A 27,487-nucleotide genomic window follows, 5' to 3' on the forward strand; every position below is an offset into this window, starting at 1 on the left:
CTTAACTCACACAAGTATGAATCAACTTGAGGAAAGAGGTCAGCTCATACTTTGGCATTCCTCAGAAGTGAGGCAAATAAAATGTTTAAATCAGTAAAACTCGGATCCCCATTTTCTTTTCTTTTTGAAAGTAATGTCTGTACTTTCTGATGTGTTACCTCTCACACACACGCGCACATACACATACACACTTCAAGAAATGAATAGAGAAACAAGAGAGAGCCTCACAAACATGTTTTTATGAGCTCAAAGTTGATTACACTTATGTGCTTTTCAGTCATTATACAATGTACAGACATGATCCACTGGATGATTTATGCTCCATAAATGGTTAAACAATGATTCCCTATGAAATACTAGACAAAAAGCTTCTAGAAGCAGAGTACTGTTTCCTGCAAAAAATCAACTTCAGGCATACATTTGTGTTTACATATATTCCTTGAGAATGCTACATTAGCAGTGCATAAAGTTTATTAAAAAGAGCTGGAAGAGAAATGGATTTTCAAGAGACTTAATGCATTGTGCTTTCAGATAAAAATCCTAAGACAAAAAAGATCAGTTGCTGTGACAAGAACAGTTAAAACTGCACAGATGTCAGAGGTCAGAAAATGCTATAAAGAAATGGAAATAGTTGTGCTTAGGGGACTTTTTGGTAAATTATTTTCATAAATAAAAACTTAAAAAATGTCTCAGTGACTGATACAAAATAGACACGGGTATCTAGGGCTTTCTCTACTTGGCTTAGAGTTTGAAGGTGAAAAATCATGTCCTTGGAAACTGTTATCGGACTTTCCTAGTCAGAGCAAGTCACTTACATTCAGGCAAGCAAGAGACTTGGGGGAAACCAAAAGGTGCTTTTCCCCTTAATAACACGAAGGGGGAACCCGAGGTAAAGCCAGGAAGAACAACGTAATTTTAAAAAATGTCTACCTTCCTTTAGAACTCTCAGGCCAAACAGAGAAGCCAGTTTACTTGTATGAGGTGCCTGGTGTCTGGACCACAACCTGTTCTGCAGTTCACAAGATGCCTTACATCCATCTTGTCTTCTGTGAGACTCTAAGGTAAGTGTGCCCCCCCCCCAGTAAGTCCCCTGCTTTCTGGAGCCTCTCACACACTGCTTGGAACAAATTTGCTTGAAAACCACTATAGCAACCCCTTTCAATGACCGAGGGAGGGAGGCATGATTTACATAGTAATGCTGATGCATGTGTCTAGCAATGAATGTCATTTCATTTTCAACTGTGCAGTTGCTCATTTAGGTCTTATACTTTGAAGGACCCATGACCCTTATCAAAGTGAATTAGACAAAAAAAAGATGAAAAATAACATTTAAAGTTGTTCGCACAATAGGCATAGCTTTTAAAAGAATGTCTTCCAATAATTCCCTCTGTATCACTCGGAAGTATCTTTTTGTTGTCTGGAACATAAAGTGCTAGAGTCCTTTAAATAAAATTAGAGACTAATTGAAAATATATATTATACATTTGCAGTTACTTGAAATCATTCATAATTTGTAGTGTGTTAATGGAGTGAAATAGAGATAAAAGGCAGTCCACATTCATATTTAAGATAAATTTACTTCAGAAGTCAGTTGTAATCCTTGCTCATGTTCTAAGTATAGCCATTGTGATAAGACCTGGAAGGGAAAAAAATGGAGGACAGTTAGAGAAATGCATTTTACCAAATCTACCACTCAATAACAATTGTTTGGGGCTCGGCAAGCAAATAAAATATAGTGCCACAGGCTGGCACTCTACCAAAAACTCTAAGTCGACTTGAATTTAGTTGATATTATACAGAAGAAATCCAATTTACAACAATAGGCAGTCACTGGATAGATTTAATGAAATCACTTATGTCTGGTCATAGCTAATTTCACTATCAAACATACCTCCTACTTTATCCAGTCACATCAGCCGTAATAACAGCAGACATGCCATTTAAAAGTGTCTGAAAAACCAAGCAGACTTCAACAGCCTATTTATGGCAGGGCTTTAGGGCCACAAAGACACAGCAGTACAATGTTGCCACTCACTTTTTTTTTTTTTTTTTGAGACAAGGCCTCTCATGGAACTCCCTCTGTAGACCAGGGTGGCCTTGAACTCACAGAGCTCCGCCTGCCTCTGCCTCCCGAGTGCTGGGATTAAAGGCGTGCGTCAGCAGACTGGCTTGAATGCTCAGTCTTATATGAATGTCGGGAAGTAATAAAGAGGAGCACAGTGAAGGAAGATGACTGCCTAGGACTGAAGCAGTCAGAAACACTGTCTCCCAACAGAACACCAGCTAAATCTCAGAAGATGGACAGGAAAGAAGATACAGAACAAAGGCGGACATTTCAAGAAAGGGTATGGCATGATCAAGAGGCCCAGAAATTCCAGATGAGATTTTTCTGGCCTCAGTGACTCCGTCAGCAGGTTCTACTGGAGGAAGAAGCAGAAGAGCTAGAAAAGAGCTCCGGGAGGTTTGTAAGACAGTACCGTTGTAAAGGCCAAACTGTGCTGTCACACGTTATCCCAGGGACTTCGGGGACCGATGGAGATCTTTAGAGTAGAGAGACACCGTGAAACTGAAGTAGAAGAGAAACCGACCTCCTGACAATGTGGTGGATGGTTGAGGGATAAGGGGGAGGAACAGGGAGGAACAGGAATACAAGGAGAGAGGAGAAAGAGCAATTCTGAAATAAAAAAAAAAAAAAGCAAAGCAAAACAGAAATCCAGGTATGACGGCACACACATGCCTGTAATTCCAGCTTCTGGGAGGCAGAAACAGGAGGATTCCTAGAACAAACCAAAAAAACGAAACATATACAAACAAATAAAAGTAAAAAAAGAAAGCCCAGTGTGGTGGTGTATGCTTGCAATCCCAGAACTGGAGAGGTGAGCAGGGCGAGGAAGGTCAGGAGGTCACGGAAAGCCTGGGCTACACAAGACCTTGTCTCAGGAAAAGAAGAGTGGAACAAAAGAGCACTCCAAGGAACAGAGTGCCAATCCAAGGAAAAAATGGCATGCGGGTAGAGGTGTCAGGAGAACATGAGGAAAGGAAAGACTTTTTAAAGACTTTATCTCCTCTATGAGGTGAGATGACTCGGAACTCCTCATTCTCCTTCCTCCAACTCCCCATTACACGTGCCCAACTTGAATGCATGTGTTTTATAAATATTTGATAACACTGGAAACCAGTAACCCCTCAGATCAGTACCAAAGCATCTGCGGAACCCTTACCTAAGATATAAGCAGCCACTAATTTTTGATTCACACTTAAGTGGAGGTAGAGAGGCACCAGCGATTCCATATCCCCCAGCGTAGGCAGCATCAGGGCCGCAATACAGATCACACCCAGGAAGACAGTTAGCAAACTAGGTCCTGAAGAGACCGTTCTGTTTTCTGTATTAAGAGAAGAAGAAGATAATCTCTGAGCTTGCTGCTATAACCAATAGAAGATGAAAGTCAGAAGTCCCTCCACAGAGAGTGGTCAGCATTCATGAGGACTGTGGTTCAGCTGTCTCTGTCAACCCTTCGCCACTACTGTAATCCCATGGGGACCTCCATGTTGCACTTATATGGAAGCCTATCATTTGACCCCCAGCCATTATGCATCGGCCTCCTTAAATGGCAAAGGGAGGTCGTGAAAAGAACAGTGATTACAAATTCCCCAACCCCCTGACTGTAGTCTACAGCAGAAAATAGTCTTTCAAGTGTGTATCATAAATACCTTTACATTTACCTTTGTTTGTTTGGTCTCTCTTTGTAGTCCTGGCTGTCTAGGAACTCAATATGTAGACCAGGCTGGCCTCAAACTCACGGAAATCCACCTGCCTCTGTTTGCCCAGTGCTGGGATTAAAGTCGTGTGCCACCAAATCAAGAATGGTTTTCAACTGTATGGATGGCTACTATACTAGTATGTACACCAAAGAGAAAGCAGACAGACAGTTCTAAAAGAATGTGCTAGAAATGAATGGACATTCAACATTTTCTTCCTGTACACCAGGGGATTACTTGGCTATCCCAGGAAGTCCTGATTTAAGATGGCTCAACTTGACACTGGTGGGCATGTAATAGGCATAACAGAAACCACACACCCCAAATGGTGACTTTCGATTGGCATATGGTATGAAAGTTAGGATACTGGGCCTTGGCAGTGAGCTACAGCATTCTGTTGGCATAGCCATCCCAAGAGGAAAACACCGACACCCTGCAATGGATTGTGTAGTCAATGCTTTTTCCACAGATAACATGTTCAGTCTATAATGGGCTACCTGGGACAAATTGGGGATTTTAAATAGTCAAACTCAAAGAATCAGAGAGAATTGTGGCTTCCCAGGACTTGGGAGAAGAGACTAATGGGAGCTGTAATTCAGTTTGACACAAGTCTCAATCCTATGAGATGTACATGTCTAAAGATACACTCTGTCACATGGGACCTATATTTAACAACACTATATTTGGGTGGTAATGGTGGCACACACCTTTAATCCCAGCACTCAGGAGGCAGAGGCAGGTGGATCTCTGTGAGTTCAAGGCCAGCCTGGGCTACAGATCGAGTTCCAGGATGGTCAAGACTACCTAGTAAGACCCTGTCTCAAACAACAAAAAATGCAATACTCTTTTATACACCTAAAAATTAGTTGAGAACCCGATGTAGTGGTGTAGGCCTATCATCTTAGCACTCAGAAGGCTGAGGTCAGAGGATCATAAGTTCAAGGCCAGCCTATGATAGATAGCATACTTTAATCTCATGTTGAATATTCTTAAAATAAAAACAAAATATGACCAAACACAGTGGCTCACACCTGTAATCCTATGTATTTCCAGAGGAAATGGTGGCACAAGTCAGTGATCCCAACTATTCCAGATGCTGAGGCAGGAGATTTGAAACTATAAGGCCAGCTTGGACAACTTAGTGAGGCTGTCTCAAAAATAAATCCAGGGCTAGAAAGATGACTCATTGGGAAAAGTGCTTGCTGTACAAACATGAGGATCTGAATTTGACCCAGAACCTCTGGAAAATCACACACACACACACACACACACACACACACACACACACACACACACACACCTGCTGTCAAGCTTGATGTGACACAGTTCTGAGTATATATCTATAATATAGATATAGATATATATCCATATTTTATTATATCCATCTTTTAAAGAAACCCAGTGTGATGGCTAATCTTGGTCGCCAACTTGACTACATCTGAAAGTAACTAAAATTCAAGCAGCTATACTATTGAGTTAATTTTCTTGGTTGGATTATTTGAGGTGGGAGACCCACCCTAATTCCAGATCATTTGAAGTCAGAAGATACACCCTAAATCTGCGCCAGGCATTCTGGTGGCATCCCACATAAAAGGACTTGGAAGAAGGAGGCCCATGCTTTCTGTCTGCTTGCCTTCACACTCATTGGTAAGCTCACGTATCCTGCCTGACCCATTCTTTTGATGGTGTTATAACCTACTTGTTCGGGATTCCAACAGTGACTGAAAACTGGCAGCTCTCGGATGACCCTGGTACTCCAGCACCAGATTGGGACAATTGAGACATCCAGTTTCAAGGACTGGACAGCTACTGGATCCTTGGCCCTTCTCTCAGGAAACAGCCTTTGTCAGACTACTTGGACCACAGCAAGCCACCCTAATTAATCCATATACATACATATACATATATGTATACATATACTATATACACTATAATATATAGCAGATTTTATATAAATTAGTTCATTCTATCAGTTCTGTTCCTTAGAGAACCCTGACTAATAACCCAGTAAGAGCATTTTTCTACCATGTACCTTTCCCCACTAATCTTCCTTTCATTAAAAGGAATAGCCAAGAGCAACACAATTTGTGTTTTATTAATGAAATAATGCTGTTCATTCTATTATTAAGTGGAACTTTTCTAAATTATTAATACCTTAGCTATTGTGAAATTTAATTGAACTTCACCAAAGCTAAATAGGTAAAACAAAGTCAAATTTCATAGCAATGATTGCTTGAGATGAAACAATAGCATAAATAACTTTAAAAACCCTTAGTTCATAAGCAAAAAATCTGTGTATTTACATCGATTGCAAGACTGATTTTAAGGAAAATATAACAACTACACCATCGACTGCAAATTGAAATAAAGATGATTTCAAAGAGCAGGGTGTGGTGGCAAACACTTGTAATCCAAGCACTTGGGAGACAGGGGCAGGAAGATTATGTAAGTTCAAGGCCAGGCTGCTCTACATAGCAGATTGCAGGCAGTTTGGGTTACATAGCAAGACTCAGTGAGTTTGAGGCTAGCCTTGAAATTTCAATCTGGGTGTGGCGGCACACAGCTATAATTGTACTTGGGAGATAGAGGTGGGAAGATCAGGAGTAACTGGGGTCTACAGAGTAAAACCCTGTCTCAAAGAAAAATAATAAAGACAAAACAATGTCCTCCATCATCTCTTCCTATAGATAGCACTGACAACTTTCAGATTTTATAATGCCCACATAAACATGTAAAATAGGGGCTGGAAACATGCTCCATGGATAAAGTGCTTGCTGAATCAATATGAAGACTCTGAGTTTGAATTCCTAGAACCTACATGAAGCTGGACACAACAAATTTGTCTGTAATCCCAACAGCAAGGTGGGAGGCAGAGACCTGCTGAACACAGCTGTGAATAAGAGAGCCTGCCTCAAACAAGGTAGACTGACCCCTGAGGTTAACCATACATATACTATGTCGTGCATACACCTGCATCCACACAGAACCGCCCACATATACATATCTTACACATGCAAAGACAAAAATGTACAAATATATATATATATATATATATATATATATATATATATATATATATATCACTGCTTTCTCCCTTTCCTAAGGTACTTGAAACTTTGGAAAAGATTTAATTACTTTTATTTTATGGATATGAGTGTTTCACCTGTATATATGGCTATGTACCACATGTGTGCCTGGTGAGTATGGGGGCGAGAAGAGGGTGTCAGATCCCCGGGAACTGGAGCTACAGGCAGTTGTGAGCCACCACGTGGGTGCTTGGCATCCAACCTGGCTCCTCTGGAAGAGCAGCAAGTGCTCTTAGGTGCCGAGCCCTCTCGCCAGCCCCATATTGATGAAGCTTTTGCACTTCATTCTGACAGATCCGTGTGAATGCCTGCCTGACATTCCATTTCCTCAACAGTCATACCATAGTCAATTCTCAACTGATGGTCTTTCAGGTCACTTTCAGCTTTTTATTTTTACAAACAATAATACAGAACATCATTTTCTGAAGCCAGAAGGTGCAGACTCCAATGTGTGTGATAAAGCCTTTGCAGTTCGTTATTAATGCATGTAATTAAGAAAAATCTACCAATATTCAGCTCTACCTTTTAAAAATGTCCTTAATAGCCTTGGCTAGTATTTTATGAAAGCATATTTTATGTATTTCTCTTAATTTTACAGTTTATTTTTATTACATGAAAAGATCCATAAAATATAAAACTATTTTTATTATGCAGGCAACACTTACATAAGCAAACTTGTTAAGTATATGAAACTGCAGGTGGCTTTTTTCTTTTGGAAATTGGTTAGTGCTGTGTAGTCTGTTATTTGGGGGGAGCAGGTTCCCATGTGGCCCAGGCTGGCCTCACACTCTCTAACAGAGGATGACTGTCAGCAAGCCGGCTGCCAAGCCTGATGACCTGCGTCCGTCCCTGGGATTTACACGGTCAAAGGGAAGCACCTAGTCCTACACGTTGTCCCCTGCCTGAGGACCACTCCAAACCCCTAATCCTATCGACTCTACCTTCCATCACCTACCAAGGAAGGGCTGAGATTAAAAGGCCTGGGAGCACCACACCAGTCAAATGTTCTCTTTCATCCAAAGATAAAAAGATGACCCTGTCAATAGACAGTTACTGCTAGGAAGCTAATACCTAGTCCATAGTTCTGGGATTAAGCAGTCTAGGCACTCCCTGTGCAGAATGGAAAAACTTCAGAGCCATACCAAAAAGATAGCACTTCCTGTCTTCTACAATAAATATTTGAAGATGAACATATTGATAGACGGTTGATATAATGACAAGGACATTTATAAAATATCCCCAATATAAGCTTCAGTGTCTTTCCTTTCTACCTTTGTTTTAATTTACTTTTTAGTTTTAATTTATTTTAACTTCATATACACATACTATATTTACAAAATGGTTTTTTTCTTTGTTTTTGTTGGGGATGGAACCTAGGGCCTTGCTCAAGCTGGGCACATGCTCTACCACTGAGTCACGTCCCGAGCCCTTTCTCTGTTTTGATAGAGTCTCACTAATTTGTGGAAATCCTCCTGCTTCAGCCTCTAGCAGGCTGGGATTACCAGCATGTACCACCACTCCTGACTTTTACATTTCAGTTTTACAGACAGCTAGTACCACATTCATGTCTCATGCTCTGAAAAGTCCTTTGTTTGTCTATGGAAACTTTTATCTCCCTACTCTTCTAACAGGACTGGAGGACAATCATTAGACGTTGGAAAAAAAGGGGAATGCTGTCTGCAAGTTGGATATGAGGAGAGTGTCAGTGTTGAAAATATATATCATAGCGATTCTGAGTATCTAAGCTGGAAGGAAATGAGGAATGGAGAGGGATTCAATTAATAGCCCACAGGGGATATTATAATCTACTTAGTTTAATTAACTTCAACTTTAATGAGATTTTTTTTCAAAATAATATGAACAGCATACTAAGCTTGGCCTATTGCCAAAATGAACCTCTCTCCTCCTTTAAACTAATTAAATGAAAAAGGATATAGGAAAGTCATAGAAACAATAGTATATAATTGCTAAATTGTACTGGTATTATAAAGTTGGTACCCACCTTCTTTAAGTTTATATATACTAGAGATATATGGCATTTCATACATTTCAAAGCCTAAGATGGCAATCATCTCTCCTTCTACCTACTGTAGCGGGCACTCTGCTCTTCCCTGAAGCTCCATTTGCTGACTAGGTTGAAAGTGGTTATCTTGCTAGTAGTCTTAGCTCCATGATTACAGTTGGAAGTCTACAGTGCTTTAAGGGGCTTTAAAAAACAATGCTACCTGGTTGACACGACTGCTCAAAAAATACGCTTTCGGTTAAATGTTCCTTTATTCTTTTCTCCTCTTCTTCCTTCTGTTGTTCTTTCGCAGATGGGAGAAGAGTAGCAATAACCTCTTTCCTTCCTAAAGCCTTCCTCTGGCTTTGCTCAGAAACTTGGAGGCGGAATTTGTCTATCACGCCATAGTGACAGGATCGAACATCTCTATGACGAATCACACTGAAAAGAGCAAAACAATAACAATAATAATAAATAATTACAAAGTCTGTTTAGGTGTCTGGGGACCTACCAAACAGAAGGCATCAGAAATTTCAATAGGGTAAAAATAATTTTTCTGACTATAACTAAATACTCACAATTTGCTAATGATGCTGAAAAAAATTAATCATATAGTCTAAAGAAAAAAATGGGCAATTGTGAACTATTAGATGAAAGTATACATTCTGAAACACAGAATAAGAGTCTTGTCTGTGTGTGTGTGTGTGTGTGTGTGTGTGTGTGTGTGTGTGTGTGTGCTTGAGCACTGAACCCAGGGCCTCAAATATGCTGAATAAGCAAGCAGTCTCCTATTGAGTTATGCCCTCAGCCCAGAATCAAGTCTTGAGTAAAGAATGATGAAAGTTGCCTTTAGCAGTGAATTTTTTCTGTATATCTATTGAAGATTTCTTTCCTAAATTGGAACACATAAAATAGTTTCTTCCTAGCCGGGCGGTGGTGGCGCATGCCTTTAATCCCAGCACTTGGGAGGCAGAGGCAGGCGGATCTCTGTGAGTTCGAGGCCAGCCTGGTCTCCAAAGCGAGTTCCAGGAAAGGCGCAAAGCTACACAGAGAAACCTTGTCTCGAAAAACCAAAAAGTTTCTTCCTCACAAACATAATAAATTCCCATTGTTACTTATTTGTGATTGAAGTAAGAAATATTCCCTTTATTGTGCCTGGTTCTTCTGAGGGAATGCAAAAACAATTAGGTCAAGGGTAGTGTGCTTATTTGGTAAGACTATATTTCTTTGGAATATCCTTGCTTATTGTGCACTGAATGACAACCCAAAGCAATGTGCAAAAATCTGCTCTAAAAAGACACTTCACCTACGGCAGTGGTTCTCAATCTTCCTAATGCTGCGACCCTTTAATACAGGGCCTCATGTTGTGGTGACCCCCAGCCATAAAGTTATTTCGTTGCCACTTTATAACTGTAATTTTGCTACTGTTATGAATGTAATGTAAATATTTTTGGAGATAGAGATTTGCCAAAGGAGTTGCAACCCACAGGCTGAGAACCACTGCTCTATGGCTTTGAGCTGAGGAAAAGGCTGCCTCTCATAGAAAACTTGGACAAATACAGCTGACTTGGTAGCTTAAATTAAGGGCTGGCCAAGTGGATTCATTTGGTCACCACTAGTTTCTAAAGGAAAAATTCAATCTGAACAGCTTGAACAAACAATCATCTGACACTCCACAGTGAAATTATCTGGAAGCACTCAGATCACCTTTTACAGATGAGCAGCCAGCCACACTTGCTGCCTGCATAGATTCAACTCCAGGCGTATTAGCCGAATCATTTCAGATGATCTTATACTGTGATTGTTCTAGAATGTAGTATTTATTCATTTCACAAATGTCACTATAATAGCAGGATGTCTCAAAGAAAGCTACATTTTCTATTATAGCTGGAGAAATTTAAAGGAATAAGCCAGAACTTGACCATAAACATCACTGCCTCAACCGAAACAATGAGAACTTATTAAAGAATCGCTGTGAGAAGCCCATTTTGAAGTTCAGACACACATACCCACACACTGAGAGCATGTTACATGAGTGTGACTTACATATCCACACAGCACTGAGGCTTCACTGCACCTGCAGCGTCGACGACAACATACTTATTTGGAGTCGTACATAAAACTGAAAGAAAAAGTCACAATGCAATTAGTGTGATCAAATCAATTCATTTTTACAAGTAACAATTAGTAGGACCTGGTTAAAATTTGGAGATTAGGAGACTCACCTTTGAACTTTAAGGCAAACTCATAGGGGTTGTACAGAGTCAACACTTGCTTATGTGTTGACTGATCATCTGCATAAAATATCAGCTCCGTGGGAAACACAAAAACAGGAAGGTTTCCTTCCACTAACTCTGGTTGTCTTTTTTGTTGATGCATTGGCACTGAATCCCCCTTGCTGCAGCTCTGTTTTTACCGCCTCAAAGCTATTTTGGACTTTCTTAGATTCAGTTAAAAACTCCAAACCATTTTGGCAATCTAGAAATGAGAAAAAGAAACTGCATGATACCAATTTTCAGCAATCTACAGTCACTCTGCAAAAATTGCATATTTAGGGAACAGCAAGGTGGCTCAGTGGCTGAAGATTCTTGATGCCATCCCAGGCCTGATGGCCCACATTCCATCCACGAGTCCCACAGAGAACCAAGTCAGGTGAGCTGTTCCAACTCTCTCTCTCTCTCCCTCTTTCACACAGAGAGAGAGAGAGGGGGGGGAGAGAGAGAGAGAGAGAGAGAGAGAGAGAGAGAGAGAGAGAGAGAAAGAAAGAAAGAAAGAAAGAAAGAAAGAAAGAAAGAAAGAAAGAAAGAAAGAAAGAAAGAAAGAGAAAGAAAGAAAGAAAGAGAGTGGAGGGTGGGAGGGAGGGAGGGAGGGAGAGGGAAGGAAGGAAGGAAGGAAGGAAGGAAGGAAGGAAGGAAGGAAGGAAGGAAGGAAAGAAAAGAATAAAGTTAAAGCAAGCTGGGTGTGGTGGTGCACATGCTTTTAATCCAGAACTCAGAAGGCAGGGGCAGGTAAATCTCGTGTGAGTTCCAGGCCAGCCTTGTCTACATAGTGAGTTCCAGGCCATGAAGGACTACAGTTATGAGATGCTGTGGGTGCTGGGAATTAAACCAGGATGCCCTGCAAGAGCAGACATCTCTCCAGCCCCTAAAGACTGATTTTTATTTATTTGTGTGTATTTGTGTGTGAGTGTGTGTGTGCCTGTCTGCCCTGAAGTTGGAGTTATAGGTTGTCTATGTGGGTGCTGGGAACCAAATTAGGGTCTGGAGAGGTGGCTCAGTTGTTTAGAGTACTTCCTGCTCTTTTAGAGGACTAGAGTTTAGCTTACAGACCCCACCTCAGATGACTCACAACTACCTGTAACTCTAGCTCTAGGGGATCTGAGGTCCTCTTTCGGCCTCCTCAGACACCCCCATACACATGGACATACCCACACACATACACTAAAAATAAAGTCTCCTTTACAAAAACCGAAACCTCCCATTATTTCTTGTAGAAAACTTGAGAATCCCTTTTACACTGACATTAACAATGATTTATATAGTGCTGTGTAGAGGGATGGAGAAGACGGTTCTCTTCATCTTTTTCTTCCTACTGAAACCAAGACAGCCAAGCTGTCTGGGAGCTGACTGGCCGTCCTCGCTAAGCAGTCCTTGGCGTTTCCTTTGAAGATTCGAGTGAGTAAGTGCTCTTTGGCCCCCGGGGCCTGCTCTTCCACTCGGACGTCAAGTGACACAGGGATCAGGAGCGCTGCCGCTTTGTTCCAGTTTCAGAGGCGCTTTACGACGCCTTCTGGGCTGGGCTTACATGGGTTCCAGGGAGCTGGAGCTGGCAGAAGGCGCTCTGTCTGTCAAAGGTGATGCTTCTGCTTCTATTTCCTAAGCTCACTGTAATCAATACTCGGATTTAGCAAACCTCCTAAAAGTAACATAAAACACACGGTCTGAGGATGGGGCTCAGTTGGTAGAGGGCCTACCTGGCATGCGCAGAACACTGGCTTCAATTCCTAGGATTGCATAAAACCAACTGGGGAGACCCATGCCTCTAATCCCAGCATTGAAGAAGCAGAGGCAGGAGTTTCCACAGCAACCAGGTTTCTACCCCCCCCCCTATTCCCCAATCCCATTCATCTCTCCCAATACTCTCTTCTTTAATCAGGAAAGGATCCTTGCACTAAGACTGGGACATCAACCCAGCCACACAAACCTTCAACCTACACTCTGTCCCGCCTACAAGATGTGCTGAGGCAATGGTGACACAGGGCTTGTGGGAGTGGCCAACCCATGACTGGTCCAACTTGAGGCCCACGCCATGCCAGGGAGCCCACACCTGACACTGCTGGGAGGGCCAGGAACCAGAGGCGGGACAGTCCTGAGACCCAGGATAGAACCAAACGTGACTTCAAAAAAAAATGATACTGTGCTGTACTCACTCATACATCAGTGCCTAGCCCAATTGTTATCCAGCAACTTGTGGGACAGATGCAGTCTCACAGTCAAACACTAGGAGGAGCAAGGGGAACCCTGAAGAAGAAGGGGAGGAAGGATTGTAGAAACCAGAGTAGGTCAAGGACAGCAGGAGAACATGGCCCACAGAATCAACTAAGCAGGGTTATAGTGGCTCACAGTCACTGAAGTGACAACCATGGACCCTATATGGGTCTGGGCTAGGTCCTCTGCATGTACTCTATGGTTGCATAGCTTGGTGTTCTTGTGGGTTCCTAACTGTGGGAGTGGGCTATCTCTGACTCTTTTACCTGCTCTTGGGACCCTTTTCCTCCTACTGGGTTGCCTCATCCGGTCTCAATATAAAGGTTTGTGCTTACTCTTAACTGTATCTTGTTAGGCCATATTCAGGTGATATCCCTGGGGCGCTGCTTTTTTTTGGTGGGCGGGGGTGGAGAAGGAATTGATCTGGAGGAGAGGCAAAGTGGGGGAAGGGATTGGGAAGAGTACAGAGAGGGGAAACTGAGGTAAGGATGTAATCCATGAGAAAAGAATAAAGTTTACAAAAAAGAAGCAGAGGCGGGAAGATTAAATTTCAAAGTCCTCCTTGGTTACATAGAAAGTTTGAGACCAGCCTGAGTGACATGAGACTCTGTCTCAAGAAAAAATAATAAAAAATTCAAGGCTCCCAGAACCCCCACCACCATCCAATGCAAAATTGGGCCAGGCATGGTGATGCATATTTGTACTCTAGCACTTGGGAGACTGAGGGAAGAAGACTGCTTGTAAATTTGAAGCTCATGTTTCTGGGCAACACACTGAAGCCCTCTCTCTAAAACCAACCAACCCAACAAAGTGGAAAAGCTAACACTCAGAAAACATGCAGCGCCTTGCTCACCCTTGATGCTGGGGGGGGGGGGAAGGGGTTGGTCCTGCCTCAACTGAATGTACCAGGGCTTTGCTGTCCCCTATGGGAGGCCCTACCTACTCTTTTGGAGGAAGGAATGGGGAATGGGCAGGGGTGGGAGGGAAGGCTCAGGGGGAGCAGGATGAAAGGTGAGAGGGGATCTGTGGTTGGTATGTAAAATGAATAAAAAAATTTTTTTTAATTTTTTTTTGTTTGTTTTTCGAGACAGGGTTTCTCTGTGTAGCTTTGTGCCTTTTCCTGGAACTCACTTGGTAGTCCAGGCTGGCCTCGAACTCACAGAGATCCACCTGGCTCTGCCTCCCAAGTGCTGGGATTAAAGGCGTGCGCCACCGCTGCCCGGCTCTAAAAAATTTTTTTAAATAAAAGAAAAGAAAATGTCCAGTTTTCATTCTGTAGAACACATTTTTAAAGCAGGCTCCAAGCCATTACTGTGAGTTGAGCTTCATATATAATGAAAGAGGACTATAACCAATGAACACATTATTTAGTTTTATCAGCTGCCAGGGCTCTGATTATTAATGAGGCTTTCTGAACTTTCACCAAGATAGGATATGATACCATCATATGTAAAAATGTAGATGGAAGTCATACAGAGGCCCTGCCATCAAGACACTCTAAACTGGGGCATAGTGATTCACACCTTTAATCTCAGCATTCAGGGGGCACAGACAGGTGTGCCTCTCTGATTTTGAGGCTAGCCTGGACTATATAGCAAGTTCTAGGCCAGGTGGAGCACATAAGTAAGATCGCATCTCAAAAACAAAACAAACAAACACACACACACAAAAAAAAAAACCCCAAAAATAGAATAAAAGAAAAGAAGGAAAAAAGAATTTCAACCCTGGAGCTGAGGTGTTGTGGTATACCCCTGTAGTCTCAGGCTTTTTGGAGGCTGAAGCAAGAGGACCAACAATTCGAAGCTATTCTGGGCTACAAGTGAGACCTGGTCTCAAAAAAAAAAAAAAAAAAAAAAAAAAAAAAAAAAAAAAAAAAAGAAAGAAAAGAAAAAGAAAAAGAAAACCAGAGCCGGGCAGTGGTGGCACACACCTTTAATCCCAGCACTCGGGAGGCAGAGGCAGGTGGATCTCTGTGAGTTCGAGGCCAGCCTGGTCTACAGAGCGAGATCCAGGACAGGCACCAAAACTACACAGAGAAACCCTGTCTCAAAAAACAAAAAACAAAAAAAAAAAAAAAAGAAAGAAAGAAAAAAGAAAAAAAAAAAAAAAAGAAACCCCGGAAAGTGTACACATGAGCACCAGGAGGGCGACATTCAGACCAAGCGAGCTGCACATGCCAAGGCATGGAAGCCTGAAAGCAGGAGGGGAGGCAGCGAGCCCCAGGCTGTCTCAGATAATCCTCCAGCTCTCTCCACTACTTCAGAGCGTGTACACAGTTCATGACAACGTTGGCTGTGTTCCTGAGTTTGGTTTTCAATAAGCTAACCGAGCCTGTTGACATTTTTATGAGTAACAATATCTAATGTTTGTATAATTCATAACAGATTACCCAGACTTTTATTAATTACATAGACTGAATGATTAATAAGCTCTTAGATAGGTGTTGCTTGGACTCTAAGTGCTAAGTATTTCCTACTATGATTGGTCATAGTGATATATTTAATTATGAATAGACCAGCCTGAAACAAACAAACAAACAAACAAACAGAAAATCCAATATCATCAGGCTTCCTGCCTTCTAGTCCAGTATTCTCTGCACTATACCAAAATATTTTCACAAGAGAAAGAATATTTTGAAAAGCATCTGACTCAAGTGATTATAATTTAACATATTTTCTCGGAATCTATTTTTCTTTCCTTTCCATCCTTGTCAACTCCTCCCCACCCCTACTCCCACTTTCTTTCTCAATTGCACAGCCATACTCCTGCATCAGCTTCCCAAGTCCTGGGCCTACAGGCAGAAGCCACCCAGGGCTCTGCATTCCTCTCTTTTACTCTAAGTCACACACATTGCTATTTGGATAATTCACTCGCAGAAATTTGCTATATATTTTTCAATACAACAATGAGCTCCGTAAGTTGATTCTTGAGAAACTTGGCTGTTAGGAAGATCCAAATTTGACATGACTCAGTAATATGCTCTGACTCATTCTAAAACTCAGTTGTGAGGGAAAGAGTTTAGGATTAAAAGGTAGCAGCTTTGACTTACAGAAGACATAACCAGGCAGAGCCATCTAGAAAACAATAAAGTTGAATTAAGCCTTTGCTTAATACCATGGCCAATTCCAAACAGATTGAGACTTTAAGTGTTAAAAGGGGAAAGAAAAGCCAAAGTGCTAGAAGAAACCATAGAAAATTAAAAAAAAAAAAAAAAAAAAAAAACCTCAGGCTAACAATGGCATAAAACTAAACCCAGAAATACTGAAAAATTTAGTTACATAAACTTTTTACAAGTACACATGGCTGGCCTGTAATCCCAGCACTTGGGCAGTGGAGAAAGGAGGATCAAAAATTCAAAGTCAGCCTTACTTGTACAGCAATTTTGAGACCAGCCTAAACAACATGAGAGAGAGTCTGTCACACACAAAAAAAGCAAATTATTTTATAGGAAAGGGACTTAGCTTACAAAAGGCTATTTAATTTAACATAACAAGAGAAACATAAACTAAAGCCATGTTTTGATACATTTTTAAAAGGATATCAGATTAGGAAAAAAAACGTGTTAGCACATTTTCTGAGAGAAATCAGAAATCAGGCCCACTCTTATATTACTGATGGGGATATAAACTGCAACAACTACTATCCTGCTAGAATGAAATACTCATATCCTCAGAGCCACTAATTTTACTTTTAGAATATTTCTGGAACATATATCCACCACCGCCACCACCGCCAACTTTATGTGAAGTTACACACATGAAAGCGTTTATATGATGAGTTAAGTTTTAAAGGAGATGATTTATGTGAAGCTTGGTGAAAAGACCTTGGTACTCAGTATAAACTAGTAGTTCATAGCAAAAGACTGGAAACAGCCCAGCTATCCATTAGTAGGGATTTATTGAAGTGTGCTATATCCACACTCATTGAGATACAAGATACCTGTCAAAACAATAAAGTTCTTTGTGCAGCCAGACATGAATCAAGCCTCACAATGTAAGATAAAGCTGGACCTGCTAACACAGAACTGTAATCTCAGCTACTCAGGAAATTAAAAAAGGAGGATACCAAATTCAAGATTTGTCTGGATACTTAATGGGACTCTGTATCAAAACAAAAAGTCTATAGTTTAGTGGTAGAACACTTGCCTAGCATGTATGAAGTTCCAGGTTCAATCCCTAGTACCAAATAAAAGATTGACCACAAATAAAAAGTTGGAGAGGGAGAAAAAAGTAAAAAGAGGTCTGGGATAAAGCTCAGTGGTAGGGCCTACATTCAATTCCCAGCATGCTTTGCCCCACCAAAAGATGTAGAGTTGAATGAGAAAAGCAAGGAGTACCTTGTGAAGCACATACTATCATTTGTATGCAAAGGAAAGAGAAAAGAATGAGTGATAAACTGGGCTTGATGACACATGCCTGTAAACCCAGCATTTCCGTCTAAAGCAAGAGATCAGGTGTTCAAGGTCAGCCTCAGCTACACAGGGAGTTCCATACCAGCATGGTCTACATGAGATCCCATCCCAAATAAGTAAATAAATAAATAAATAACAAAAACATGTACTTTTCAAGTCTTTTAAGCCAGATGTGGTAGCAAAGGCCATCCTAGTAGGGAAACTGAGGCAGGAGGACTATAGAATGAGATTATCCCCAATAACAACAACAAAAAGAGGAATGTGAGATGATTCACAAATCTTACTGTGAAGTCAAAAATAACCGCACAGACAAGTGCTAAGCTGCTGTTGTAATTTTAAGGAGAATTTAGTTGGCACAGGTCAGAGGAAGAATTTTATTAGCTTGGAATAAAGGCTTAGAAAATTTTATCCTTTGCATCTTGAGGCTTTCTCTTTGTGAGTTAAAAATGCCCTTCCTTGTTTCCCCGTGAATCACACACAGGCCACCTCCTTGTCAACATTAAAGAAGTGTTTAATTGCTTTTGAGCCGTTTAGTGTTTCTTTTCATATCCCTTTTCCCATCCAGCACTTATCTGGGCTAAGATAGAAGTTGCCTCCCCAACTCCAAGCAGGGGTGATAAGGGAAGAATTAGTGCCAGGTCAGCAGAGTAGCATGAGCATTGCCAACAAGCATCACGAAGCACACCGCTTACCTTTGATGGATGGTTTTCCGGGAGAGTAACACTTTCTCCTTGCCCTACTCCATATTACAAAATGATAAAGTGCAAAAATCCAGGGGAAAGAGTATACACTAAACTGGCAAAAGCCTTCCTGCAGATCAGTTTATGAAGGTGTTGTCCGAAAGTCTAGTGTACGCCAAGTCAAAGTATGTTATAGTGCCTCACAGATTAAAAAAAAAAAAAAAAAGCCCAGGATGGTTAAGACATTTTCCCAGAGTTGCACAGGTTATTAAAGGCAGAATTATATTGTCCACTCACTCCCTTTTATAGTATTTATCTCCTGTGCATCTCAGTTAGAAGGTCCTACCCTCATGACTCTGTTATATGTACCCTAGTCTCAAGTAGCCTGACCCAAACGAAATTTAATTTATCACTGTGTTATTTCTTTTTCCAGATATTGAATCCAGGGCATTGTATAAGGACTGTATTCAAGACAGGGTCTCACGCAGCCCAGGCTAGCCTTTAAGTCCTAATCCTCTCTTCTCTACCTCTCAAGTGCTACGATTACAGACCTGTGCTACCATGCCTGGGACCAATGTCGTATTTTTAATGCTCTTGATATTTGGTCTCTTCAGTTATATATTAGCCCTAGTATCACATTATTTTTATCTTGTTCTAAATTCATGATAAACCCAAGTTCAGTGCAGGCACTTGGAAGACACTGAGGTCATTGGTTTTCCTACAGGTGTCTACTAATAATCAGTTCTTTCATCTGTGAGCATGCGTGGAATGTGCGGTTTACATAAAAGGCAGGCAAAGGATCGTAGGTAAAGGCATTTGTGGTAGTTTGAAAGAAAATGGCACCCAAAGGAAAGTGTCACTATTAGGAGGTGTGGCCTTGTTGGAGGAAGTGTATCATATTGGGGGCTTTGATAACTTCCCGTGTCCCAGACCACTTCCTGTTGCCTGCAAGATATAGACCTCTCAGCTACCTCTCCAGAACCATATCTGCCTGCATGTATGTCATCATGTTCCCTGCCATGATGGTAATGGACTGAACCTCTGAACTGTAAGCTGCCACCTCAGTGAAATGTTTTCCTTTCTAAGAGTTGCCGTGGTCATGGTGTCTCTTCACAGCAATAGAAATCCTAACTACAGCCGGGCAGTGGTGGCACACGCCTTTAATCCCAGCACTCGGGAGGCAGAGGCAGGCGGATCTCTGTGACTTCGAGGCCAGCCTGGGCTACCAAGTGAGCTCCAGGAAAGGCGCAAAGCTACACAGAGAAACCCTGTCTCGAAAAACCAAAAAGAGAAAGAAACCCTAACTACGACAGCACTACATACAGATAGGTGGCTGCTGAGCACGGACTAGGGTGAGAGGAAAGACGGAGGAATCCACATTCCCAGCTGCCTCTCTTCTCCCCCTGACTTCTGCTTCCCTTTCATCTCCTCAGAGTCAATCTGCGCCAGCAGTGTTTATAAATCATGAAGCTCCCACATGGCCCTGACCATAAAGGCAGGCAGTCCTGCTGAGAAGAGATATGGGAAACTGCCTTGTCCTTGACCCTCTCCTAAAAGTACAGAACATTCTTGAATAAAATTAGAAAGAAAACCTTATGTGTGCACACTACCTTGTGACCAGTTTGCAAACTACTCTCCCACAGAAAGCAATGTCAACCCTGAATGGTTTCTCCTGATTGTTTGAGGCAGGGTCTTGACAGGCAGCCCAGGCTAGCTTCACACTAGAGGTCACCTGCTTCTGCCTCCTGAATGCTGGGATCCCAGGTGGATGCCACCATTTCTGGCAACATTGAAATTTCCCCCTCTTTGCTGTTGGTCCAAACTATTGCCCACAGTTCTGATCATTTGCTGTCTTCCTATCTTTGCCTTGAGCAGAGGAATGGAAAGATAAGCGTCGGGGACAGACGGGGGAGTTTCAGAAGACTTCAACACTGTAGACTTCAAACATTGGGGCTACTGGCAAGCATGGGAACTCCAGTAAAAGTATATTCTCATCCCCTCCGCTTTGGGGAAAATGGAGCCTCTCAGAAGGGCACAAGCAGTCCTTCTGGATTCTTGTACTATGGTTCCCAATTTAAGCAGTTAAGAACGGGCCTAGAGATGGCACAGAGGTTAAGAGCACTTGTTGCGCTTGCAGAGGACCCCAGTTCAGTTGCCAGCACCCACAGTTGGTGGCTCATAACAACCTGCAATTCCACAGTCAACATGAGATCCAATGTCCTCTTCTGGCTTCTCTAGACACCAGCACACATGTAGTGCACATACATACACTCAGACACACACAAATACACATAAAACAAACAGAGTTTTAAAAAAGTTCAGTATTATTCAAAGTCTAGCCCCCAGGCAGCAGGAATTAGTGAGCCATCTGCTTAGCCACAGAGGGCCACCTACTTAAACTACGTGTCTCTGGCTCTAGATATTTATTCTGGTTTTCAGCTCCACCTTTAAGTCAGGCCCCTTTTATCTGAGTGCAGGGGCTATCTTAGTCCTCCACACTGGGTAGTCTTGGCCAAAATATGAGAAAAAATGCAAATTAGGTAAGAGCACTAAGTTTTACCACTTTAGGCTCTTTAGTATAAAAGCCCTTTCTCCTCCATGGCATAAACTCAGCAATAAAATATGAATTCCACCATCACCTATCAGACTTTTAATGCCAGAAATGAAATCATAATGCTCACTTCATAATTTAATGTCCGTTATTCAAGAGCATATTTTTTAGGGTTTTGGTATAATATGTTATCTTCCTTGGTGGAGCTGACTATTACAAATCATACAGAGTCATGAACTAATCCACATTCAAAAATAAAAGCTAAGTAGTATATATAAAAGACTTTAAAAGAACACCCTGGTCAGGAGCAGTGGGACAGGCCTATAAATTTCATATAGGAAGATCACAAGTTCAAGGACAGCCTGGGCCACATAGCAAGACCCCATATCAAAATAAAATTAGTGGTATAATGCCTATAATCCCAGCACTTGAGATGCACAGGCAAATAGAACTCTGAGAGTTCAAGGTTAGCCTGGTCTACATTACATATCTAGGCCAACCTGGGCAACAAAGTAAGATCCTGTCTCAAAAATAAGTAAAATTAGTGAAGAATGATGCATTCAAGGCTAACCTGGGCTACCTAATGAGTTCTAAGTCGGCTTGGGCTAGAGTGAAACCCTGTCTCAAAAAAGAAAGAAAGAAAGAAAGAAAGAAAGAAAAAAGCAAATGAATAGATAAGTAAATATACAGGCAAACAAAACTTTTCAAAGGGCTGGGAGTGTGGCTTGGTGGTAGAGAGCTTGCCTAGCATGCATAAAACACTGGAATTGATCTCAAGTACCACATGAAAAGAAATGTCTTTTTGTAAATATATGGCCGTGTATGGTGGCACAATCCTGCAATGCCAGCATTTGGCATATAGATACAGAAGGGTTACTACAAGCTTGTGGTCAGCCTGGTCTACATAGAGAGTTCCAGACCAGCTAGATTTACATAGCAAGATCCTGTCTCAAAAAGAAAACAAAGCTGGGTGTGATGGTATACTACTCTAATTCCAGAACTCACGAGGCAGAGATAGGCAGCTCTGTATTGCTTTTAGGGCAGCCTGGTCTACATAGTAAGTTCTAGGTCAGCTAAGCCTATATAGTATAGTGAGACCCTATCTCAAGCAACAACAACAACAACAAACCTCAAACATACACACACACACACACACACACACACACACACTAAAATACCCCTCTAAACCAAAGACAGTTTTATATCTCCATTTTAATATATGCATTATTTCCACAATTTACAACATTGTTGTGTCTTTGATTATTACAAGATGTGCAAAGAAAAATCTATATTAATTCAGTTTATAGACTATGTAGGCTGCTACATGTGGCACATGGAGTTTTAAGATCTTTAATTCCAGGCTTGGGGGAGCACATCATTGAGCCTAACACTCAGGAGGCAGAAGCAAAAGGAGTTCTGAATTAGAGGCCAGCCTGATCTACATAGCTAGTGCCAGGGCTAGCCAAGGCTACACAGTGAGAGCCTGTCTCAAAACAAAACAAAATAACAATATCTTTAATTCATTCACCATATAATTAGCCTTATTATTTATCAGGAGTTATGGTAGGGAACATGAAGAAAAGATGAAAACAATATTTTTATCCTTCATAAACCCCAGCCTAGCAAGAGAAACATACAACAGGTGTTAGAATATGATGTTATTGCGATATTAGGACATATATTTAAATGCCAGTTGACACTATGCTCTGAGAGCAAAAATTGATGGCCTATATCTGGAGTGCAAAGGATTAATTGCAAGAAAAATGTGCAGAGGCCTAAAAGGGACAGGGGGTACTTCACAGTGAGCACACTTCATATGATTTAAATAGGTATGGGTGGCCAAGCGGTGGTGGCGCACGCCTTTAATGCCAGATCTCTGAGTTCGAGGCCAGCCTGGTCTACAGAGTGAGATCCAGGACAGGCACCAAAACGACACAGAGAAGCCCTGTCTTGAAAAACCAAAAAAAAAAAAAAAAGAAAGAATAAAGAAAAAGAAAAGAAAAAAATATGTATGGGCATAGTAACAAGCAGAGGGAAAACTGGGAAGGTAAGTTGGAGGTAGATTGTGGAAGATCATTAACTTTTCTACGTTTGGAGCTTGTCAGAAATGGAAATTCTTAGTCCCCACCTGAGACCTACTGAATCAGGAATCCAAAATGGTGGGAGTCAAGTTTGTAACAAGCTGTCTGGGTAGCGGGGATTCACCAACGTAGAGAACCACTGCTGCAAGCAATAGGAGACCTCTGGAGTTCTAAGCCACAGAAACTGGCCTGATGAGTTTGGAGGTGGGTGAGTGGTGGCCATTGACTGTCCAACTCCAACACCTGACTGCAGTGTAGATACAAGACAAAAAGAACTGATGGATGTCTATGCCATGAGGAGATGGTGTAAGCCAGGGCTAAGGCAGTAGGAATGGAATCAGATTTAAGAGATGTTTCAAGTGACCAAAGGTCACTCAGGTGACTAAAGGACAGTCATACAGATGTGTCACTGACGTGGCTTTTACATAAAAGCTGTAGTCTTGCTGAATCTGTCAATTTATAAACGCCAGAAAAAGGGAGGCTGAGAGCAGTTTCTATGTGTTTCTTTATAGTCAAGAGCAATGGTGTCCTGGTTTGTAAAGGAGCCTTCTAGTCGACTTGCTTATCCTGCCTCTCACTGTAAGCTAGTATATGTTCTAATCTCCGAGACTGATAATATTATGGTGTGCTGACAGAAACAAATTCTGACCGTGAGAAGGCTAGAGAGCAGGCGCTGGTCAGCTGATCAAAGTCAGGAACTGTCGAAGGGAGGAGGCTGTTAACCTCCTCCTCATTTCTTAACACTGCACTAAACTCACAGAACCCGGTTTATTCAGCAGGAAGTTTGAACGGAACTGAATGAAAGAATTAGCTTTTGGGCTACATACACCATGAAGGTCAAGAAAGCCAAGCAGAGCTGTTATTTCTAATTTGGGAGGCATGATTTAGCTGGGGCCATCTTCAATTACCTGATGAAAAGCAAGTCAGGTACGGGTCAACCTATATGGCTAATTGACCTCCTAAAAGGCTTTGGGGTTTTTGAGATGGAGTGTCCCTATGTAACCCAGCTGGTAGTGTAGATTAGGCTGGCTCAAACTCACATAGACCCACCTGCCTCAAGACCCTTGCAGGATACAATTCCTATTTTCATCATGGTTCTGGACACCTCTTGTTATTTCATGCTTTTTAGTTGCTACAATATCTTGCCTTATTTGGCCAACACATTTGTCCAAAAATAGCTCCCTGTTCACAACTGCACACCAGCCAGACATGGTGCCTCACACCTGTACCCCCACATTTGGGAGCCTATGGCAGACAGATTGTCTAGACTTTGAAGCTGACCTGGATTACATGAGCTCCAGGCTAGACAGGAATTCATATAAGACTGTCTCAACCCCTCCACCTCAAACTGCACACTTTTAGGTAACTTGAGAGCTAGAGAGGTCCACAGAAATTAAAACGAAAGCCTTGTAATAGAGATGAAGAAATTGAGGAATTAAAGAATAAATCACTTAATATATTTATTCTAAGTAAAGATACTCCCAAGCTGGGTGGCGATGGTACACACCTTTAATCCCAGTACTTGGGAGGCAGAGGCAGGCGGATCTCTGTGAGTTCGTGGCCAGCCTGGTCTACAAAGCAAGTTCCAGTACAGGCACCAAAACAACACAGAGAAAGCTACTCCAGACTGCTAAAGAGGACAAGACAGCCTTTAGAACATCATTGGCAATCTTCATTTCTAGCTTTTATGAGGGGTTAAAATGTTCCCTATTTTTTATCTTAAATCCCCTTTTTGGCTTTGTTAGGGTTTTTGTTTGCTTTTTTGGTTTGGTTTGGGGTTTTTGTTTTGTCTTATGTGGGGTTGTTTGTTTGTTTTTTTTTTTTTTGAGACAGGGTTTCTCTGTGTAGCTTTGTGCCTTTCCTGGAACTCACTCTGTAGCCCAGGCTGGCCTTGAACTCACAAAGATCCGCCTGCCTCTGCCTCACAAGTGCTGGGATTAAAGTCTTATGACTCCAATCACCTGACTTTGTTTTGTGTTTTGACACAAAGTATTATGTAGCTCTGGCTGTTCTGGAAATCATTATGTAGACCAGACTGGCCTTGAACTCAGGAGACTACCCAGCTTATCTTAAATTTTTTTTAAAAACAAAAAAGGGAGTAGGATGGTGGTAGTGGCACACACCTTTAATCCTAGCACTCGGGGAGGCAGAGGCAGGTGGATCTCTGTGAGTTCAAGGCTGGCCTGGTCTACAGAGTGAGTTCCAGGACAGCCAGGGATACACAGACAAACCCTCTCTCGAAAAACCAAAATAAATAAATACAAAATGGAAGAGTAGCAATATTCCGAGACATCCCATATGTAGCTCTGCCTGTCCTGGAACTCTCTATGAAGACTGAGCTGGCCTCCAACTCACAGAGAGCCATCTGCCTGCCTCTGCCACCTAAGTACTGGGATTAAAGACATGTGCCAGCACACTCATCTTGTAATTTTTTTATTGGGCTTAGTAAGGAATGGGATGGGTTTTGTAGTTTCTTATTTCATGTTTTCAGACAGTAGGCTTGAATGTAAATTCCTTATGAGGAAAAAAAATATGTATATAGTATTTAAGAAGAATAGACATGAACAATTTAAGGAAGATAGGTGTAGTATCTATTTTCTGTCTTTGCCTATTAAGGGTTTACTACTCTACACTGAAATACTGCCTATTACACTTGATTATATACTATATGTAAAGGGAATCTATCACAACCATTTCTCACAGATTTGAAAAATTCTAAAATTTCAAGTACCCCAGCATGTCAGGAAACCATTGTTGTTTTGTGAGTTCTACATATCCTTCAGAAAATAGTTTAATCTCATATCCTGTTTGAGTGTATAGACCGTACAACTTTAAAGACACATTTGGTCGTTTCCTGTTTTCCAAAGTCACCACTGATCTGTACCAAATATATGTGTAATCGAAAAGCTGGGTGTCTACCTACCCCTTACTCAATTTCCTGAATGGAGTATTTAATAGGCAAAGAGATTTCCCAATACTTACAGGAAGTGTGGAAAAGATTTTCATCACTATGAATGTGTTAAATCCCATGTGTGCCTTTCCCAAAAGAGTAGACTTTCCCCTTCTGTCTGGAATTCACATTAAGAACAAAATGCGTTCCAAACGAACAGGACTGCCTTTTAGGCAAAATTCGGGAACTTGAATTTTTCAGGATTACTTTCTCTTCGTTTCCTTAAAGGACAAAATTTAGGACCCTTTTCACTTCATATTTGCCCTGTGGCTCTCCCAAGTGAAATTTCCTTCAATTCTACTGGGACAGCCATGCTACTTCAGCAGGAGAAAGACAAATGTCAGTTACTTTCCTCAAAGAGGAACCACCGAACTTTAAAGGCTGAGGTCTAGGTGGAGACTAAAACCCTCAAGACATCAGCCCCACCTGCTTGGGGCCCAGCCTTCACAGCTCTTTCCCCACGCTGCCCGGCTCCATGTGAAACTGGTCATGTGAGCCTGTTTACAGCTGAGCAGCTGGTGCAACCGTCAGGATCCATGCAGAGGTCCAGGGAGGGGTAAGGATACACGCCACGTACCCCCTTTCTCCCCTATGATTCCAAGACGTTTGCTTCCACCACAACCCTCCCCGTTTCTCCACCTCCTTTCACGTCCCTTCAGGCAAAGCCATCCCGGGACGCTTGGCTCCAGCCCCCACCCCCACTTCCTCGCCTGGGGGGACCGGCTAAACTGCAGGAAGGGCGAGGACAGTGTCACCCCGAACCGGGTAGTCGACTGACTTCCCTCCCGCAGCCCTCCAGGCAATGTCCGCCAAAGAGTTGTCCCTAGAGCCGCATCCCCAGGGCAACTGAACTCTGCCAGGCAGGCAGCGGGAAGCTTGGGAGGCTGCCTTCGCCCAGGCAGGGGCAGCTACACATCTGCTGGCCCGACCCTGCGGAAGGGCCACCAGCAGTCAGAGAGCGGTGGACCGGCTCCCCGGTCCCAGCCACCCACCGCAGCCAGGCACCGCGCAGCCCTGCTGTCAGTCACGGAGCCAAGCTCTGGCTGTGGATCCTGGGCATTGTCTACGCGGGGGGCCTCGGCTACGTAAGTTCCACGTTTCCTCCCGAGTCAGAGGAAGTGGGTGACGGGACATTGGGGGACTCTCACCTCAGTAACAGTGGCTTCCTCGCAAAGCAGCTGCGACTGCTCCTTGCTCCTTTGTCAGCGTCTCCAGACTGCACTGCCTGCTGGGATACGGGAGGACTCAACTGCCACCTCTCCCCGCCCAGGAGGATGAGTCGCAACTGGAGGGTGGGTGAGAAGAGGACGAGAAGGCGGACCCGGGGGCCGGGTCTAGCCGGGGGCGTGGCTTCGGTGTTGCCACCTGGCTTCTGGGCTTTCTGCCTTCTAGATGCTTCAAACTACTTCCTTCTTTGTCCTGTGGCTGCCCCTCCTCTTCCTCTGACCCGTGAGAGGATTAGAGGCTTTCTCAGAGAGTA

At 42.4% G+C, this 27,487-nt stretch overlaps 1 protein-coding gene across 2 annotated transcripts; it reads right to left on the reverse strand.

Annotated features, from left to right (window-relative positions):
- Positions 1–217: 217 nt before the first annotated feature.
- On the reverse strand, positions 218–27,314 carry Mospd1 (motile sperm domain containing 1). Of its 2 annotated transcripts, XM_028887093.2 has the most exons (6): positions 27,156–27,308; positions 11,073–11,325; positions 10,894–10,969; positions 9,071–9,288; positions 3,222–3,383; positions 218–1,636 (listed from the first exon to the last, which is right to left on the reverse strand). In XM_028887093.2, exons 2-6 carry the CDS (start codon positions 11,224–11,226, stop codon positions 1,605–1,607), a joined length of 642 nt encoding a protein of 213 aa, XP_028742926.1. In that variant the 5' UTR covers positions 11,227–11,325; positions 27,156–27,308; the 3' UTR covers positions 218–1,604. The 2 variants fall into 2 exon arrangements, with proteins under 2 accessions (XP_028742926.1, XP_028742927.1); XM_028887094.2 differs by lacking the exon at positions 3,222–3,383 and having other exon boundaries at positions 27,156–27,314.
- Between the last annotated feature and the right edge of the window lie 173 nt (positions 27,315–27,487).

This window comes from Peromyscus leucopus, chromosome X, assembly GCF_004664715.2.
Source record: "Peromyscus leucopus breed LL Stock chromosome X, UCI_PerLeu_2.1, whole genome shotgun sequence".
NCBI lineage: Eukaryota > Metazoa > Chordata > Mammalia > Rodentia > Cricetidae > Peromyscus > Peromyscus leucopus.

Excerpts from the sequence above, each read along its gene's own strand:
- Mospd1 (XM_028887093.2), bottom strand. The coding sequence starts at position 11,226 with ATGCATCAACAAAAAAGACAACCAGAGTTAGTGGAAGGAAACCTTCCT. Across the intron at positions 10,970-11,072 it reads GTTTGCCTTAAAGTTCAAAG|TTTTATGTACGACTCCAAAT; the intron begins GTGAGTCTCCTA and ends TTTTTCTTTCAG. Across the intron at positions 3,384-9,070 it reads TGAGCAGTCGTGTCAACCAG|AAAACAGAACGGTCTCTTCA; the intron begins GTAGCATTGTTT and ends CTCTTAATACAG.